The sequence below is a fragment of the Astyanax mexicanus genome, chromosome 4, assembly GCF_023375975.1.
Source record: "Astyanax mexicanus isolate ESR-SI-001 chromosome 4, AstMex3_surface, whole genome shotgun sequence".
In the NCBI taxonomy this organism is placed as follows: Eukaryota; Metazoa; Chordata; class Actinopteri; order Characiformes; family Acestrorhamphidae; genus Astyanax; species Astyanax mexicanus.
Window position 1 is genome coordinate 9145940 of NC_064411.1, and position 15557 is coordinate 9161496.

At 37.4% G+C, this 15557-nt stretch overlaps 5 protein-coding genes across 8 annotated transcripts in view; 3 read left to right on the plus strand and 2 right to left on the minus strand.

The window, feature by feature from the left end:
• LOC125801469 (zinc finger protein 239-like) overlaps positions 1 to 6873 on the plus strand; it is a 148429-nt gene extending 141556 nt beyond the window's left edge. For 2 of the 3 annotated variants that reach the window (XM_049478244.1, XM_049478243.1), the window contains exon 2: positions 4956 to 6873. In XM_049478244.1, the coding sequence (XP_049334201.1) occupies positions 5088 to 5873 (786 nt within the window). In that variant the 5' untranslated portion in view covers positions 4956 to 5087 and the 3' untranslated portion in view covers positions 5874 to 6873. The remainder of the gene's footprint in view (positions 1 to 4955) is intronic. The other variant, XM_049478245.1, reaches the window with a different exon arrangement.
• The window catches only part of LOC111196357 (zinc finger protein 271-like), a 460288-nt gene that overhangs the window by 346321 nt on the left and 98410 nt on the right, over positions 1 to 15557 (plus strand). The window lies entirely within an intron of this gene.
• LOC125801534 (zinc finger protein 239-like) overlaps positions 1 to 15557 on the minus strand; it is a 250332-nt gene that overhangs the window by 8997 nt on the left and 225778 nt on the right. The gene's annotated exons all lie outside the window — the stretch shown is intronic.
• LOC125801313 (zinc finger protein 239-like) overlaps positions 132 to 15557 on the plus strand; it is a 140032-nt gene continuing 124606 nt past the window's right edge. The window contains exon 1 of the mRNA XM_049477832.1: positions 132 to 186. The gene's annotated coding sequence lies outside the window, so the exon portion shown is untranslated. The remainder of the gene's footprint in view (positions 187 to 15557) is intronic.
• Positions 10965 to 15557, minus strand: part of LOC111197627 (gastrula zinc finger protein XlCGF49.1-like) — a 117586-nt gene continuing 112993 nt past the window's right edge. Inside the window, exon 2 of the mRNA XM_049478283.1 lies at positions 10965 to 13545. Coding sequence (XP_049334240.1) covers positions 12653 to 13387 — 735 coding nt within the window. The 5' untranslated portion in view covers positions 13388 to 13545 and the 3' untranslated portion in view covers positions 10965 to 12652. The remainder of the gene's footprint in view (positions 13546 to 15557) is intronic.

The following is a 15557-nucleotide window of genomic DNA, read 5'->3' on the forward strand; positions in this document are numbered from 1 at the left end:
AGCTGTTTAGCTCCATTCAGCTCCATGCATTGAGGACTCCCTCGCGGGCTCCCTCTAGCGGTGATGGGGTATAATGTGATATAGCGGGGGAGGGGGCGGGGCTCTACATAACCCGGATGAGGCTGAGCTTCCCGGGTCTGTAGCTGGAGCGCCGGAGTAAGAGCAGGATCAGCTGAACTACAGAAGGTATGGAGAATTTTTTCTCTCTCTCTTTCTCTTCCTCTCTCTCTCTCTCTCTCTCTCTCTCTCAGGGGGCGGCTTTGGAGGGGGTGGGGGTGAAGTATCTAAGTGTTTATTTCGGTGTTGAAAGCGTTTCTGTTTATTTACAGTAAGCCTAGATTTAGTAAGCACTAGCATTAGCAAAATTAGCTTGTAAAATGACCCAGTGTTGTTACCAATACCCAGTGATGGTATAGTTACTTTGAAAAAGTCATTCGATTACTGATTAACCAATTTACTTTATTAGTTACTTTCAGCAGCTGCAGACACCACCTCCAGCCGCCTTAACATAAACATTATAACCAGTTTTGCCAAAACTCCCTTTATTGGAAAATGCAAATATCTTCTTTCTTGGTTTCACTAAACATAAATACTTGTTTTTATAAAAAATATCAAATAAATAAAGTGTTTCTTGACCTGACATATTTAACACTGTAAATCTGAACATTGAACCTGTTGTTCTCAGCAGGGCAGCGAGGAGTAGTTTTACAAAACAAAACCGTGTGTATGGTCCAGGCTGATATCATGTGTACTTTTGTTATTTTGTTTTTATTTCGTAATTACATGTTAAGAGTGAAACAGTGGAGTGGGGTGAGTAAACCAGTGGTTGAACCTCATTAACAGAAGCTTCTCAAACCTCTGCTACAAAACACGCTTCTCTCGCCTGCCTCCATGGATTCGTTTGTGTCGCTGCGTGGTATGTGTGTGTGTGTCCGAGACGCGTGTGATTGGGGGAGAGCGGAGGGGGGATGAGGAAGGGAGCGCAGTGTGTGTGTGTGAGAGTGAAGTGGAGAGAGAGAGAGAGAGAGAGAGAGAGAGAGAGATAGAGAGTAACTGTACGTTAAAATCGCTTTGTGTCTCCTGTCCAACAGGCGATAAGTCGCTTGGGGGCGTGTCTCACTCAGAACGAGCTGTCGCTGGTGGGCGTTTTCCAAATACAGAAACAAGGGTTCAGCCTATCTACACAATTCCTAAACCTAAACAGTCCTACAGACGTTTCACCAACAATAAATCTTTATATCTTTTATAACTACTATTAAAGGTTCATTATGTAGGACCTGAGAGCGAGTGTGTGAATTGGCTACAGCAGTCCAATTTCAAAACACCATAGAGAGTAGTCTGCCCCGCCCACCCCTCCCCAGCCACGAAACTTATTTGGGTTGCCAAATTCAGCAGGCTGAATCTACACAACGTTCGGACTAATGGGAGAGTACAAGAGGGAGGAGAGAAATACAGCAATTCTAAACTCTTATCTAAAACCATATCTAGAGTTATATTGACTATATGTTACATGAGGGAGAGCAAAGCGCCGCAATGTGTCGGACCGCGCTCGCTCCGCGGTATGCCGGACCGAGGCTGGTGTGCCGGATCGCGGCTCCGCTTAAGTACCTGACTGAATTAGATAGCCAGTTAGCTTACCTGTTCAGGAGAAAAGTAGCAGCTCTGGGTCGGTCTTGTGTTTTTTGAGCTCGAAGTCTCCACCGTTCAAACTCACTGCCAGTATTCACTCTTGTTATATTCCTGCTTTGCTTTTTTCCTGCACTGAGCTTTTTTGAGACATGCTGAGGCTTTTTAAACTGTGTACCAGCTGAGGTTTAACTGAACCAGCTGTGCTAGCTCTATTGCTGCAGCGCCGATCGCTGTAGTGTAGGTTTACATGCTGGCAACCTCAGTGGGCGGAGTTAGTGTTGGGGAACCAGCAGCAGGAGGAGTCAGAGGAAAAACAAACACAAAACCTGGGAGGGACTGCACATTTAAAATAGGAACGTACTGCTGAAGTCGTACTGACAAGAGCTGCCATTGCTTTCACTCAACATGTTCCCTTAATATTTTATGATACATCCTGATCATTTTATCATTTACCACTCTAAAAATGAGTTACATAGTGGTCCTTTAAGTACAATTATTTAACACAATCATTTCATATTACAATAAATGGGTTTACTAAAATATAATATTTTTTTCCCTTAATGTAGTAAATCATTCTCTTGATTTATATATATTTTATGTATTTAAAATAATTTAAAATATTGTTAACTTAATGTAATAAATAAATCCTTGGATGTAATTAATATGTTTACTTAAATATAGTAAATGATCCTCTTGATTTAATGAACAGTATTTCTCTTAATTTAATAAATAATTCCCTAACTAAATCTGCCCATCGCCCAGTGTCGCTCGCTCTCATTGAAAATGAATGACTTCCGGCTCCTTTGTCGCTCGCATCACGTTCGGTGTGGACGCACGGTAACGCACAGTGACTTGGATAAATAACTTTAATCTGATTACTGGGTTGGAAATAGTAACGCATTAAATTACTCTTTACTGAAAAAAAGGGTACTAAGTAACGTGTTACCGACGTCACTGTCAATACCAGCTAACAGCTAAAGTTAATTATAAATAAAAGGATTAACCATTACAGACAGCTTGTACATTATCCTACCATTTAGGCTATATAACAACAATTCATCAAAAATTTAATGTGTTTAAGACATTCAGGCTGCTAATAGTATTTTATTGGAATTGCCTGCTTGCTTAGGTATCTATCTAGATAGCATTGGCTAGGTTAGCTAAAGGTGGCTAAAACCTAAACTTACCTTCAAAATAGGCCTGGACAATAATTCGATATCGGTATTTATCGTGATAAGAAATGTTTCAATAACGGTGATATCAGTTTTGTGGTATATCGATATGTATTATTTACAGAATCACGGACATGCGTTTTTTACTGGCATCAGCTCGCCGCAGAGCTCAACACATTCAGCCCCTGTAGCTGGGCTATGTCAGTGCGTTATGACGTAACCACACAGGCACTTAGCCAAATAGGCTAGGCTAGGTTCAAATGGCTAGGCTCGGGTCCGCTTCGCTACGCAGCAAAAATGTCTCGCGCTGGAGCCAAACGGAGCAGGGACGAGCGGATCCAAGGCTGAGGTAGATTCGGTTCGCTCGGCCGCGGGTCCTTGAGTCCGGCCGTGGGTCCGCTCGCTCGGCCGCGGGTCTTCGAGGCCGGCCGTGGGTCCGCTCCCTTGCCGCTTTGCTGCAAATTGTGCCGGAGAGTGCAGCCGACCAGCAGCGGTAATGTTAATACATCTAATCTGTTCAACTCCACTACATACAATATTTTTCTTATACTGACTGAAGCACTTTTATAGCTTATGTTGTTATTCATAGTTGATAAAGCCTGTAGGTTTGTTTATTTGACGGGAAAATCTTGTCGCTTTATTTATAAAGGCTTCTTGTATTCTATATCCTAGTTGAAACACTTGTTTTAATCTGTTAAATTTGTTCACAAAGAATAAGAAGCTCTGCCTCTGTTGTAATTTAAAGTTATTTTTATTGGTAATAGTTATATAGGCTTATGTTTGACAGGGATGTCATGTTATTATTTTGCTATAGGCAAATAATATTGAGCATTGATTTATTTTGACTACTTTTATTTCTAAAGTATTAAAGTTTTTTGTGAAAGGAGGTTTCAAAGGCTTAAATTAAATTTTCAGACAGTAGTAGGTACAGATTTCCGATAGATAGATAGATAGATAGATAGATAGATGTGCATATAATGAGGGTATCTGATGCCAGCCATACATACAAGTGCAAATACACAGTTACATAATAATTTAAATTCATAGTGCTGCAGGGATTGCAGGGCTTCTTAGCAGTTTTCTGAGGCCTATTTAAGTATTTATATCGATATCGAAATTATATCGTATCGACCGAAATTTAAGGAATATATCGTGATATAAATTTTGGCCATATCGTCCAGCACTACTTCAAAATTAATGTAAGTAGCTGTATTCTTTTAACAAAACTGCTCTTGTTATTTGATATTTTTCTGTTGTTCGTGATACATAAGAAATATGCTGTGCATGTTCCACACATTTTTTTTATCCACAGATTTACGAAAGAGTTAGCACTAGTAAAATGTTTTATGATGTGATTTTTTTTTTTTTTTGTGGGAATAATGTTTAAGTGTTCATCTGTACTTGGAGCTGACGTGTTTCCTTAACACGACTGGCAGAGAGAAAAAGAGAACTGTTTAATTGGCAGAACTGAGACCAAGAATAAGAGACCAAAGTACTTATGTTAGTCAGCTAGCTACCAGCATTTTTAACCGGTAGTTAACATTTCCTAGCTAGCTAAAGTTGTCAGCGCTTTTTTAACCCAAGTATCTAATATTCTCTAGCTAGCTAATGTTACCAGTGCCTTTTAACCCAAGTATCTAATATTCTCTAGCTAGCCAATGTTCCCAGTGCTTTTTTTAACCCAAGTATATTACGTTATCTAGCTAGCCAATGTTACCAAGGTTTTTAATTGGAAGCTAAAGACAACACAGCTGCCAATACCTTCACCAAGCCAGGAAATATTTTATTCTTTTAATTTGGATACAAACTTTTCTGCACTTCTTCTTAAGTGAGAATGTGGACATTCCAGACTGAGTAGATGCTGCACTGTCCGACGTCCATCCATTGCATATCACTGTTAATCTGAAGCTAATGTGGTGGAAAATAATGAACTGCTATTAGAAGTTGTGAAAAAAAATCAGGAATCTTTTATAAATTGTTGTAAAGGAAAAAGCTTCGGACATCTTTGGTCACATGATCAATGTAGAACGAAACAAGCATCGGCACAGTGATTCGAACCAATGTGTGTCGTTTTTCTGGCACACGTCTCAAAGCTTCAGATTCAAGGGTAACATCACTCTGCTTTTATCTTAATATTGTCTTTGTGTTTTCCAGAAATGAAAAATATTCTCCTAAGAGAATATTTAAACTGCTGAAAGAGTTGAAGCACAAGCCGTCCTGAAGAGCCTCCAGAACACGCAGAAATTGTTTGATACATTTAACAGACAAATAAAGCCAAGTCCCGACATGGAGAAACATCAGTACTCTGCCAAGAGTTTTACTAAACAGAGTGATCTAAAAAAACACCAGCGCATTCACACAGGAGAGAAACCACATCACTGCTCAGACTGTGGAAAGAGTTTTACTCAACAGAGTAATCTCCAAAAACACCAGCGCATTCACACAGGAGAGAAACCATATTACTGCTCAGACTGTGGGAAGAGTTTTACTCAACAGATTAATCTCAAAAATCACCAGCGCATTCACACAGGAGAGAAACCGTATTACTGCTCAGACTGTGGGAAGAGTTTTACTCAAAAGATTCATCTCAAAAATCACCAGCGCATTCACACAGGAGAGAAACCATATTACTGCTCAGACTGTGGGAAGAGTTTTACTCAACAGATTCATCTCAAAATACACCAGCGCATTCACACAGGAGAGAAACCGTATCACTGCTCAGATTGTGGGAAGAGTTTTGCTGAACAGAGTACTCTCAAAATCCACCAGCGCATTCACACAGGAGAGAAACCGTATTACTGCTCAGACTGTGGGAAGAGTTTTAATCTACAGAGTACTTTCCAAAAACACCAGCGCATTCACACAGGAGAGAAACCGTATTGCTGCTCAGACTGTGGGAAGAGTTTTACTCAACAGAGTGATCTCAAAAATCACCAGCGCATTCACACAGGAGAGAAACCGTATTGCTGCTCAGACTGTGGGAAGAATTTTACTCAACAGAGTAATCTCAAAAAACACCAGCGCATTCACAAAGGAGAGAAAACTACCTCAAATCTGTTCCAAGACAATTAAAAGTGCAAATCGTAAATCTTTCAGACAGAAAACCTTATCCTACACAAATGTTTTACTCTCTCACTTGGGACACGTTCCACCAGAAACAAACATGAACTGAATTTAACAATGGAATTTACAGGTTCAGCAAAATGATCCTTATCCAGGGATGATGTGCATTGAATTCCATGTTATGTTTTTCGTATGTTCGATATTCCAGGATAAGGTTGGGCGGTATTGAAATTTTTCATTCCGCCATATTGTCGTCAGATCATATGGCGGTATACGATATTACCGGGGGGGTGGGTGGGCTAATCTTATCATTTCGGTGGTTAGTTGGTTGTTGGGGGTTTTATTGCCACTGCAGCACAAATGTGGCTATTTGTGGCGATAATTTCAGTGAAAATTAGTGAAACCTGTAGAGTTTATTGAGTTTTTGCTGTATGATCTCCTCAGTGAGAATCCCTAACCCATAACCAATCAGTGAGCTTCAACTGCTTACCCCTCCCACTGCTCTTTCATTGTGGGTGCGCTGAATGTCTTAAACGTCCTGTTTTTCAAAGTTCAGGTTTGGCACGTCACATGGTTAATATACCTTCACTATTTTACAATACCGTCACCATATTTGAATACCGTGGTATACCAAAATACCATCATAGCGCCCAATCCTATTCCAGGACATTCTGAGACAGAGCTCAGTTTTTAGGGTAGTTACGTTATGGGTTTAGTTCTGAAGAAGGGAAGGCTATTCGAGAGAGGACACTGCCAGTGTTAGCACCAGATGTTAGGTTAGCATAAATTAGTCTTGAAAATTTAGATGTCGTAGTTGTTAGGAGTAGAGTAAGATTCTTAGCTTGCAACTAATCGTTTAGTACCAAACCTTCAGAGCTTTTGCTTAGAAGGTTTTGAATGCATTTAATCTCTTTTCTAGTATATGCAGAACATATATCTAGTATATTGCCTGTCCCTGACTACCTCTGTTTGCCTAGTTCTGTAAATAAACCTGTGTTTACTAATCCGTGCTCGTCTCCTTGGGTCCTGGTATTAAATAATCAATGCTTCACTTTGTGCTGGTCACCATACATATTCAAAATGTACCATGCAAGTTAACACTGTTAGAAAATTCAAACTACCCTCGATAGTAATAGTTTTTACGTTTGGAAATTGGTCTAAGTGGTGTGGAAACATTTGACAAAAAAATGGAATGCATATTTATAAGATTATAAAGCTACGCCCAAAAACATTTGGCTAAATGTTGGCATCAAAAAACATTTGGCTATATAGTAGAATGCCAATAATTTCGGCTAATAGAACAGTGTCCAAAAACATTTGGCTAAAGAGTGAAATGAAAGTTAGGATAATAGAGCAGTTTTAAACCCATCAGAAGTGATTCAAGATGGCTGCATTCATCCCCAACACATGAAACCCCAAGGAAAATATAAGGTACGTTGTAGAATATCACCCAAACACATTACCACAATGCAACTACACAAACCTCCATTATCAATTGAAAAGTATCACAAGAAGATGTGTGACATTTCTAGAGCTCAATAGTCAAGTAAAAACCATCTGAAAGCTTGATAAAATATATGGCCTCAGGTTGCATCGTGCAGTCAGTAAGTACAAGTCAGCTCGTCCAATTATTTATAAGTGATTTTATTGTTTTCAGTATTGTTTGCTTGCTTGCTACAATGTGTTACACAAAAAATGTTTTTTTCAGAAATTGTATAAATATATTGCACATACCACAATTCAACTCCTTCTAAACATTAACTTGTTCCTTGATCCAAGATTAAAGAATAACTACATAAGTGCAGAAAACATGCAAGAATCAAAATGAAACATGCACACACAAGGAATGTGGTATTGTTTTATATTCATATTTTATATTATATTAAAAGTTCAGTGAATACAATGTGTCACATTAAATTGGAATGTTTAAAACATTCAAACTAAACGATATTTACTAAAAATAACAAAAAATTCAAAATGTAACCGGTCTCATTACTGCATCTTGCAGATGAAGAGGCCTCATTAGAACCATGCAACTAAAGTGCAGCAGGGTCAGAGCCATCCACTGTGAACAAGAGAAAGATCTCTGAGCAAGCTCCTTCATGCCCAGTTCACCAAAGAATGCCACTAAAAATAAATCAGTGTTTCGTTTAAATATATAGATATTTTGGATAGCATTAAATGAATGGTCTATCAATTTCATTATCAGAGTTTAGTATTCGTTATTTAAATTTGTATTACATCATTTCATTAAACACAGTCCCATATTTTCTAATTATTATTATAAAATACATATAATACACATTGAAAGCAAATCTTTTTAATGTTCTCATATTTGCATTTAAATGTAATGCTTTTAATGTTTTAATGTATCTTGTAGTTATCTTGCACCATGTTTTACATTTATTGCACTGTGAATTACACTACACTACTCTTTGAACGAAAGTTTGACTATAGAATAAATAGTGTAAATCGCTGGACAATTATTTGTCGGGACAATTTGGAATTGTTTGTTGCCTTTCTTGTGGGGAAAAAAGTGATTAAGTGCCCACTAATAATTTTGGATGTGCTCTCTGTATCAGTAAATGTTGTGCCCTGCTGCCTTTTTCAGTATAAAGAGTGTTATGAAGAAACTCCAGTTACAGTTATTTAATATTATTTAATATTAATATTTGTTAAACATTTGTATCAGTGCAAATAAATCCAATCCACCTACACCCATATTAATTATGAATTATGACTGTACAAATGTTTATTCATATCAACATGGATTTATCTGATTTACATTTAACTTTCCTTGTCTATAATAACTTTTTACTAGTAAAACTCCACACATCTGTAAGGGATTTCTAAATAATACAAATGCTAATTTAAGTGATTGAATTTTCAGTAGTAAAAATGAGAATTATGTAAGTGAGATTTCATGTAAATCAATGGAAACATATTACTATTAAAAACAACATTAATGATCCTGCTAACAAGACTAGTCAAAATGAGTTTATAGATCTGTTTTATACCTGAATTATAATGAAGAGATTATGATTGTGGCTATGCATTCATGTTTTTTTTTAGATGGAACAAAACTTTGGAAGAGCCTCGCCCTACCAGAGAGGATGTTACACTCACCTAAAATGTGTTGCGAAAGTGACCCAAACAACTGCAGTATCCTTCACTTTCGAAGAGATGGTGTCAGCTGATCCCACAACTAATCACCTCTGTGCACTGAGGGATCAGTCGTCAGTGTTTACTTTATACCTGACAGAGGGAAATGAGGGAAAAGTGACCCTGGATCAGACCTATATGTTTAAAAATCATATAGATTAAAAATGAGAAAGCATACATAAATGCCAACACTGACATTTACAGGACATGCAACATGCATGTAAGACAAAAAAATGTGGAAAAGGCAGCAAACATAGTCTGTCCATCAAGCATTGAGACAAAGCTTCTCAGATCAGATCTGCAAAAGGCTTTGTGACTGTGCAGGAGCAAATAACATCAGTGAGTGTTTTAATAGCTGGGTAAACATTGCTTCATGAAAAAGGACTTCATACTAGTCATTGTAACTGGGTGTAAAAATTTATGAACTTGTTTTTAATATGTCTTAAAACAATTAAGTATTAAAGTAATTAATAAGGACTGCAATGCGAGCAGAAATCAACTTAGAAACAACTAGTAAGAAGTGTAATTTGTTGGTATTACTTATTAATTTAATTAATTATTAATGGGGACCTGCAGATACTAATCAGAAAATGGTTGCTAGCAAACTATACTTTAAACTGACAGACAACCTTAACAACTAACAATAACCTGTCTTACTGAGATGTTCTTAGAAAATATTTTATTTCAGTGTGGAATGTTTTAGCTAGCTAGGTTAGCTAAATGTCTAATTTATTTAAAAGTGGAAAATTTAGCTAGCTAGGTTAGCTAATGTTTACTTAATTTCAAACTGTAAAGATTTAGATAGCTAGGTTAACTAATGTTAAATACTTTATTTCAGTGTGGAATTGTTTAGCTAGCTAGGTTAGCTAATGTTAACTATTTTATTTCAGTGTGGAATGATTTAGTTAGCTTGGTTGGCTAATGTTTAATTTATTTGAAAGTGGAACGATCTAGCTAGCTAGTTTAGCTAATATTAACTATATATCAGTGTCGAATGTTTCAGCTAGCTAGGTAAGCTAATGTTAACTACTTTATTTCAGTGTGGAATGTTTTAGCTAGCTAGGTTAGCTAATGTTAACTACTCTATTTCAGTGTGGAATGTTTTAGCTAGCTAGGTTAGCTAATGTGAACTACATTATTTCAGTGTGGAATATTTTAGTTATAATAAAATCGTGATAGATCAACACATTCAAAACCCAGAGAGAGAGAAAGAGAGCGAGCCCTCCAGACTTAATCCAAGCAGTTATACATTTATCCAGTCCAGTTAACAGCTTGTTGTCCAGTTCCAATGATGTGATCAGCTCCAGCCTGTCTGAGCAACAAGTTCTTATCATGATGTTGTTCAGCTGTGTGTCCTTCATGAACACAGCAGACAGTCCTTGTGTTCCAAACAATCCTTATGTGCCTTAAAGTCTGTGAGAAGATGAATCAGAGGAAAAGAGTGGATGGAAAGATCTTCTGGCCTGTGTGCGACTTTACGGTGTGTAGAACAGGCAAGCGCTGGCTATCTGAGGAGAGGTTCCCAGCACTTCACTCAGATAGCTTGTTGTCTCCTAGTTCATATGCACTGGTCCCAGAACAGCAGAACAGAGGTGAAGCTTCTTTGCAACTCAGGGTCACGTTCTCCTCACAGCTCTCCCTGTTGATGAAAACACTCTGACCTTCCTGATTTCTGAAAAAGTACAAACAACCTCCAAAGCCCTGCGTCATTGTGACAGTTCAAAAGAGAGCAGTTTTTAAATAAATTATTAAGTGAACACAAAAATAATAACTGTATATATAAATGTATAAAACATTTAAAAATAAGAGTGTGCAGGTGTGGTTACCTCCAATCACACCCTTCACCAAATAATAACATAAAACAGGCTCAGGATGGATAGGTTCCAGGTCACAGAAAGGTTATCAACCATATAGTGAGAAAACACGAGATTGCAGATCTTGCAATATAAAAGCATTTTATTGAAACACACACGAGTAAATATTAGGGGTATGAATCTCTCAGTGTTTCGATTTGATTCGATTCCGATTTTTGGGGTCAAGGTTCGATTCATAAACGATTTTCGATTCTAGAATGATTTATCAATTCAAATGGCCTATAAATTTTGTTTAAATTATGTGAGAAGATAAAAAGATGAAAAGACAATTTAAACAAATAGAACATTTATTTCAAACAATAAACTTAGGTTCCTTACTGTATAAAATATTTTTGCAATATAGTGACAGTGCCACAATAATGAATGATTAATTTCTAGCATGGTTGACTAATCCTGTATTCATTTCTAAAAGGTAGACATTGTTAAAACTAGAAAACACTTATAAACAGCCACAAGGTCAAGAGTGGAACGTTAGATAGGCTATAATTATGTAACAAGCAGAGAAGATACTAAATACACTGGATTTTAGCATGCACACCCCTCTGTTGCCTAACTGGGAGTTCACCTACTGTCGCGCAGAGCTTTTTAACAGTTAAAGAGCTCCGCAGGGACAGTTAAAAAGCTCAGCGCGACAGTAGCTTCACCCAAAAAACACGTTTTTTTGGAAAATGAGAATCGATTCTGAATCGTTCAATGTTAGCTCCAATCGATTTTTTTCCTGCACCCCTAGTAAATATAGATGTGAAGCAATGCAAGGATAATAGTTGTTACTGGATAAAAACAATCAATGAACTAAATTAATTGGATATTCTTAGTAACTTTGGAGATTAAAAAGTCTTAAGCAAGATACAATATCTAATAAGAAAACGAGTAAAAAACTTGAGTAATACATCAACCAAATATCCCTCTATTGTAAAAGAGAGAACAACAGCAGGGGCAATAAATGAGCCAGCAACTTTACTGCGCTATACAAGTCTGGAGGGGGTTGATTTCAGTGTGAGAACTACGACTGGAGCGTTTTATTTAACCTCTGGAAAAGAGTTTGTTGGCCTCTCTGTGGGGTCTGAATGCTCCACACGGCAGTACCCGGCACAGTGTCGTCTCTCTGTGGCTCTGGGTCACACTTTTGTGAGCACTCTCTCTCTGGAGTTCCTCAGGTGGTGTTTTCCCCTTATCCTTTCATATGGGTGGCCTGGCAGTTGACAGCATTAAAGTAAGCTATGCTAAGCTTGGGGAACTGAGGACGGCTTCCACAGAGGAAAAACAGAGATACTGGAAATTAATGGAAATAATTAAATCTGTATATACTAGAAAAGCGATTAAATGCATTCAAAACCTTTTAGGCATAAGCACTGAAGGTTTGATCCAAAATGCTTAGTTGCAGACTAAGAATCCTACTGTACTCCTAACAACATCTAAATTTTAAAGACTAAATTATGCTAACCTAACATCTGGTGCAAGCACTGGCAGTGCCCTCACTCGAACTTAAACAACCTTCCCTTCTTCAGAACTGAACTCCTACCGTAACTACCCTAAAAACTGACCTAAAAACTCACGAAGAATGTCCTGGAATATTCAAACATACGAGAAAACATAACATTAAATTCAATAAACATCATCGCTGGATCAGATTCATTTTGCTGAACCTGTAAAATCCATTGTTAAATTCAGTTCATGTTTGTTTCTGGTGGAACGTGTCCCAAGTGACAGAGTGAAACATTTGTGTAGGATAAGGTGTTCTGTCTGAAAGATTTACGATTTGCGCTTTTTATTGCAGTGGAACAAATTTGGGATAGTTTTCTCTCCTGTGTGAATGCACTTGTGTTTTTTGAGTTTACTCTGTTGAGTAAAACTCCTCCCACAGTCTGAGCAGTAATACGGTTTCTCTCCAGTGTGAATGCGCTGGTGATTATTGAGATGACTCTGTTTAGTAAAACTCTTCCCACAGTCTGAGCAGTAATACGGTTTCTCTCCGGTGTGAATGCGCTGGTGATTATTGAGATGACTCTGTTGATTAAAACTCTTCCCACAGTCTGAGCAGTAATACGGTTTCTCTCCTGTGTGAATGCGCTGGTGAATTTTGAGAGTACTCTGTTCAGTAAAACTCTTTCCACAGTCTAAGCAGTAATACGGTTTCTCTCCTGTGTGAATGCGCTGGTGATTATTGAGAGTACTCTGTTTAGTAAAACTCTTCCCACAATCTGAGCAGTAATACGGTTTCTCTCCTGTGTGAATGCGCTGATGCAGTTTGAGATTACTCTGTTGATTAAAACTCTTTCCACAGTCTGAGCAGTAATACGGTTTCTCTCCTGTGTGAATGCGCTGGTGTTTTTTGAGATTACTCTGTCTAGTAAAACTCTTACCACAGTCTGAGCAGTAATACGGTTTCTCTCCTGTGTGAATGCGCTGGTGTTTTTTGAGATCACTCTGTTTAGTGAAACTCTTGACAGAGTGCTGATGTTTCTCCATGTTGGGACTTGGCTCCATCTGTCTGTGAAATGTAGCAAACAATTTCTGCGTTTTCAGGAGATTCTTCTGGACGGCTTGTGCTTCACCTCTTTCAGCAGTTTAACACTGCTCTTTATTAAATATCCTGGTTGTTGGTAGTGATCAATTTCTGGAGAAAACCAGGAATATTTTTATTTCTGGAAAAAACAAAAATGAATTAATTGTATATTAAAATAAAAGCAGGTCAATTATCCAAAAGTACCTAGATCAGTTTCACTATATGGACAAACAACTGGGACACCATAAAGGTTTCAGAACTTTTATTCTAACTCCATAGACATTATAATATATAGGTATATATAACTGTCAGCAGGCTGAATTTGTGTAGCAGAAACAATTCTACATACCGAATACAATGTTTTACTACTACATTAGTATCTCACTTTACACTATAATACATTATTCCATACTACTACCACTCTACTATATTGACCTTGTAGGCTGGTTGCCAGAGACACAATGTACAACTTGCTTGTTATTTTGTTAAGTTTTCTCAATAATGGTCAAAAAAATATATAATTTATTAGTTTTTCAATATTTCAGACTGAGATGTTCTGACCTGAAGCACAAAAAGCTAAAAGTACAAGGACACAGACAAAACATTTACATTAAAATAAATTATAAAAGTTTCCACAAATATTAACCAAAGACAGTTATCCAAATCAATGCTTGAAAACCTGAGTTTTTACAGTTCTTGATAACAGTTCATTATTTTCTAACACATTATCTAACATTGATACGCACTCGTGAACTTGTTTTGTTTTTTTGTACATGCAGATCAAAATCCCTTAAAGCTCCACTAGGTAGGATTGAGATTTTGTGCTCGTGGGCTCCCCCTACCGTTGCAGACTGTAATAATTGTATACAGCACTATCGTATATATATATATATATATATATATATATATATATATATATATATATATATATATATATATATATACACACACACACACACATATACACTTTTCCACCAGAAAGTAAAAAGCACACACAAAATAATTACAACCATGATCAATTTGTCCCTTTTAGCATGAAATATTTACTTTATTGTAATCACGACTGAAACAAGACATTTCTTCTGTGTCTACAACTGATAAAACTGTGTGTAGCACAGCATAAAATAATATTAAAACAAAAACACAGTATCAGTAAAAACTTTTACAAGCCCCAGACTAAAATGTATATTTCAGTTTGGGGCAATTTACTGCAAGCTAAGCTTACAAACAGCCATATTTTACACATAACATGATATATTTACACATTTAACCCAATCGCTAATGCTAATCGCTGCTAGCTTCCGCCTGCTAGCCTTCAGCTTTAGCTGAATGAAGGCTAAAATGAATAACATTTTAACTCTCGTATTAACATTTTAAGCTCCTTACAAAACAGAAACATTTATATTCTTTATCTGGTACTTATCTGAACTCACCGGAGCTTCTGCGGTAAAGCACATAAGAACAGCACAAACTTTTAATTTTGTAGGTAAGTTAATGTTCTAGCCACCTTTAGCTAACCTGGCCAATGATATCTAGATAGTTAGCTAATCTAAACTAGCTGGCACTTCCAAACAATAAAATACTCTTAGCAGCCTGAATGTCTTAAACACATTAAATGTGTTGTTATATAGCCTAAATATGAACAATCTGTCTGTAATGTTTAATCCTTTCCTTTATAATTAACTTTAGCTGTTAGGTGTGGTATTGGTAACAACACTGTCATTTTACAAGCTAATTTTGCTCATGCTAATGCTCCTGCCTCAGTGCTGGAAAAATCTGTAAATCTAAGCTTACTGTAAATAAACAAAAGTGCTTTACACCCAAATAAACAGTTTTCAGAAGAGAAATCTGTGTAGATTAACATCCAGCGCTCGCTTACCTTTAAAAGAGAGAGAGAGAGAGAGAGAGAGAGAGAGAGAGAGAGAGAGAGTGAGAGAGATTCTCGTACCTTCTGTAGTTCAGCTGATCCTGCTTTTCCTCCGCTCCAACTACAGACCCCGGAAGCTCAGTCTCATCCGGGTTATGTAGAGCCCCGCCCCCTCCCCCGCTATATCACATTATACCCTATCACCGCTAGAGGGAGCCCGCGAGGGTGTCCTCAGTGCATGGAGCTGAATGGAGCTAAACAGCTAAAACTCTCATTTAAAACAC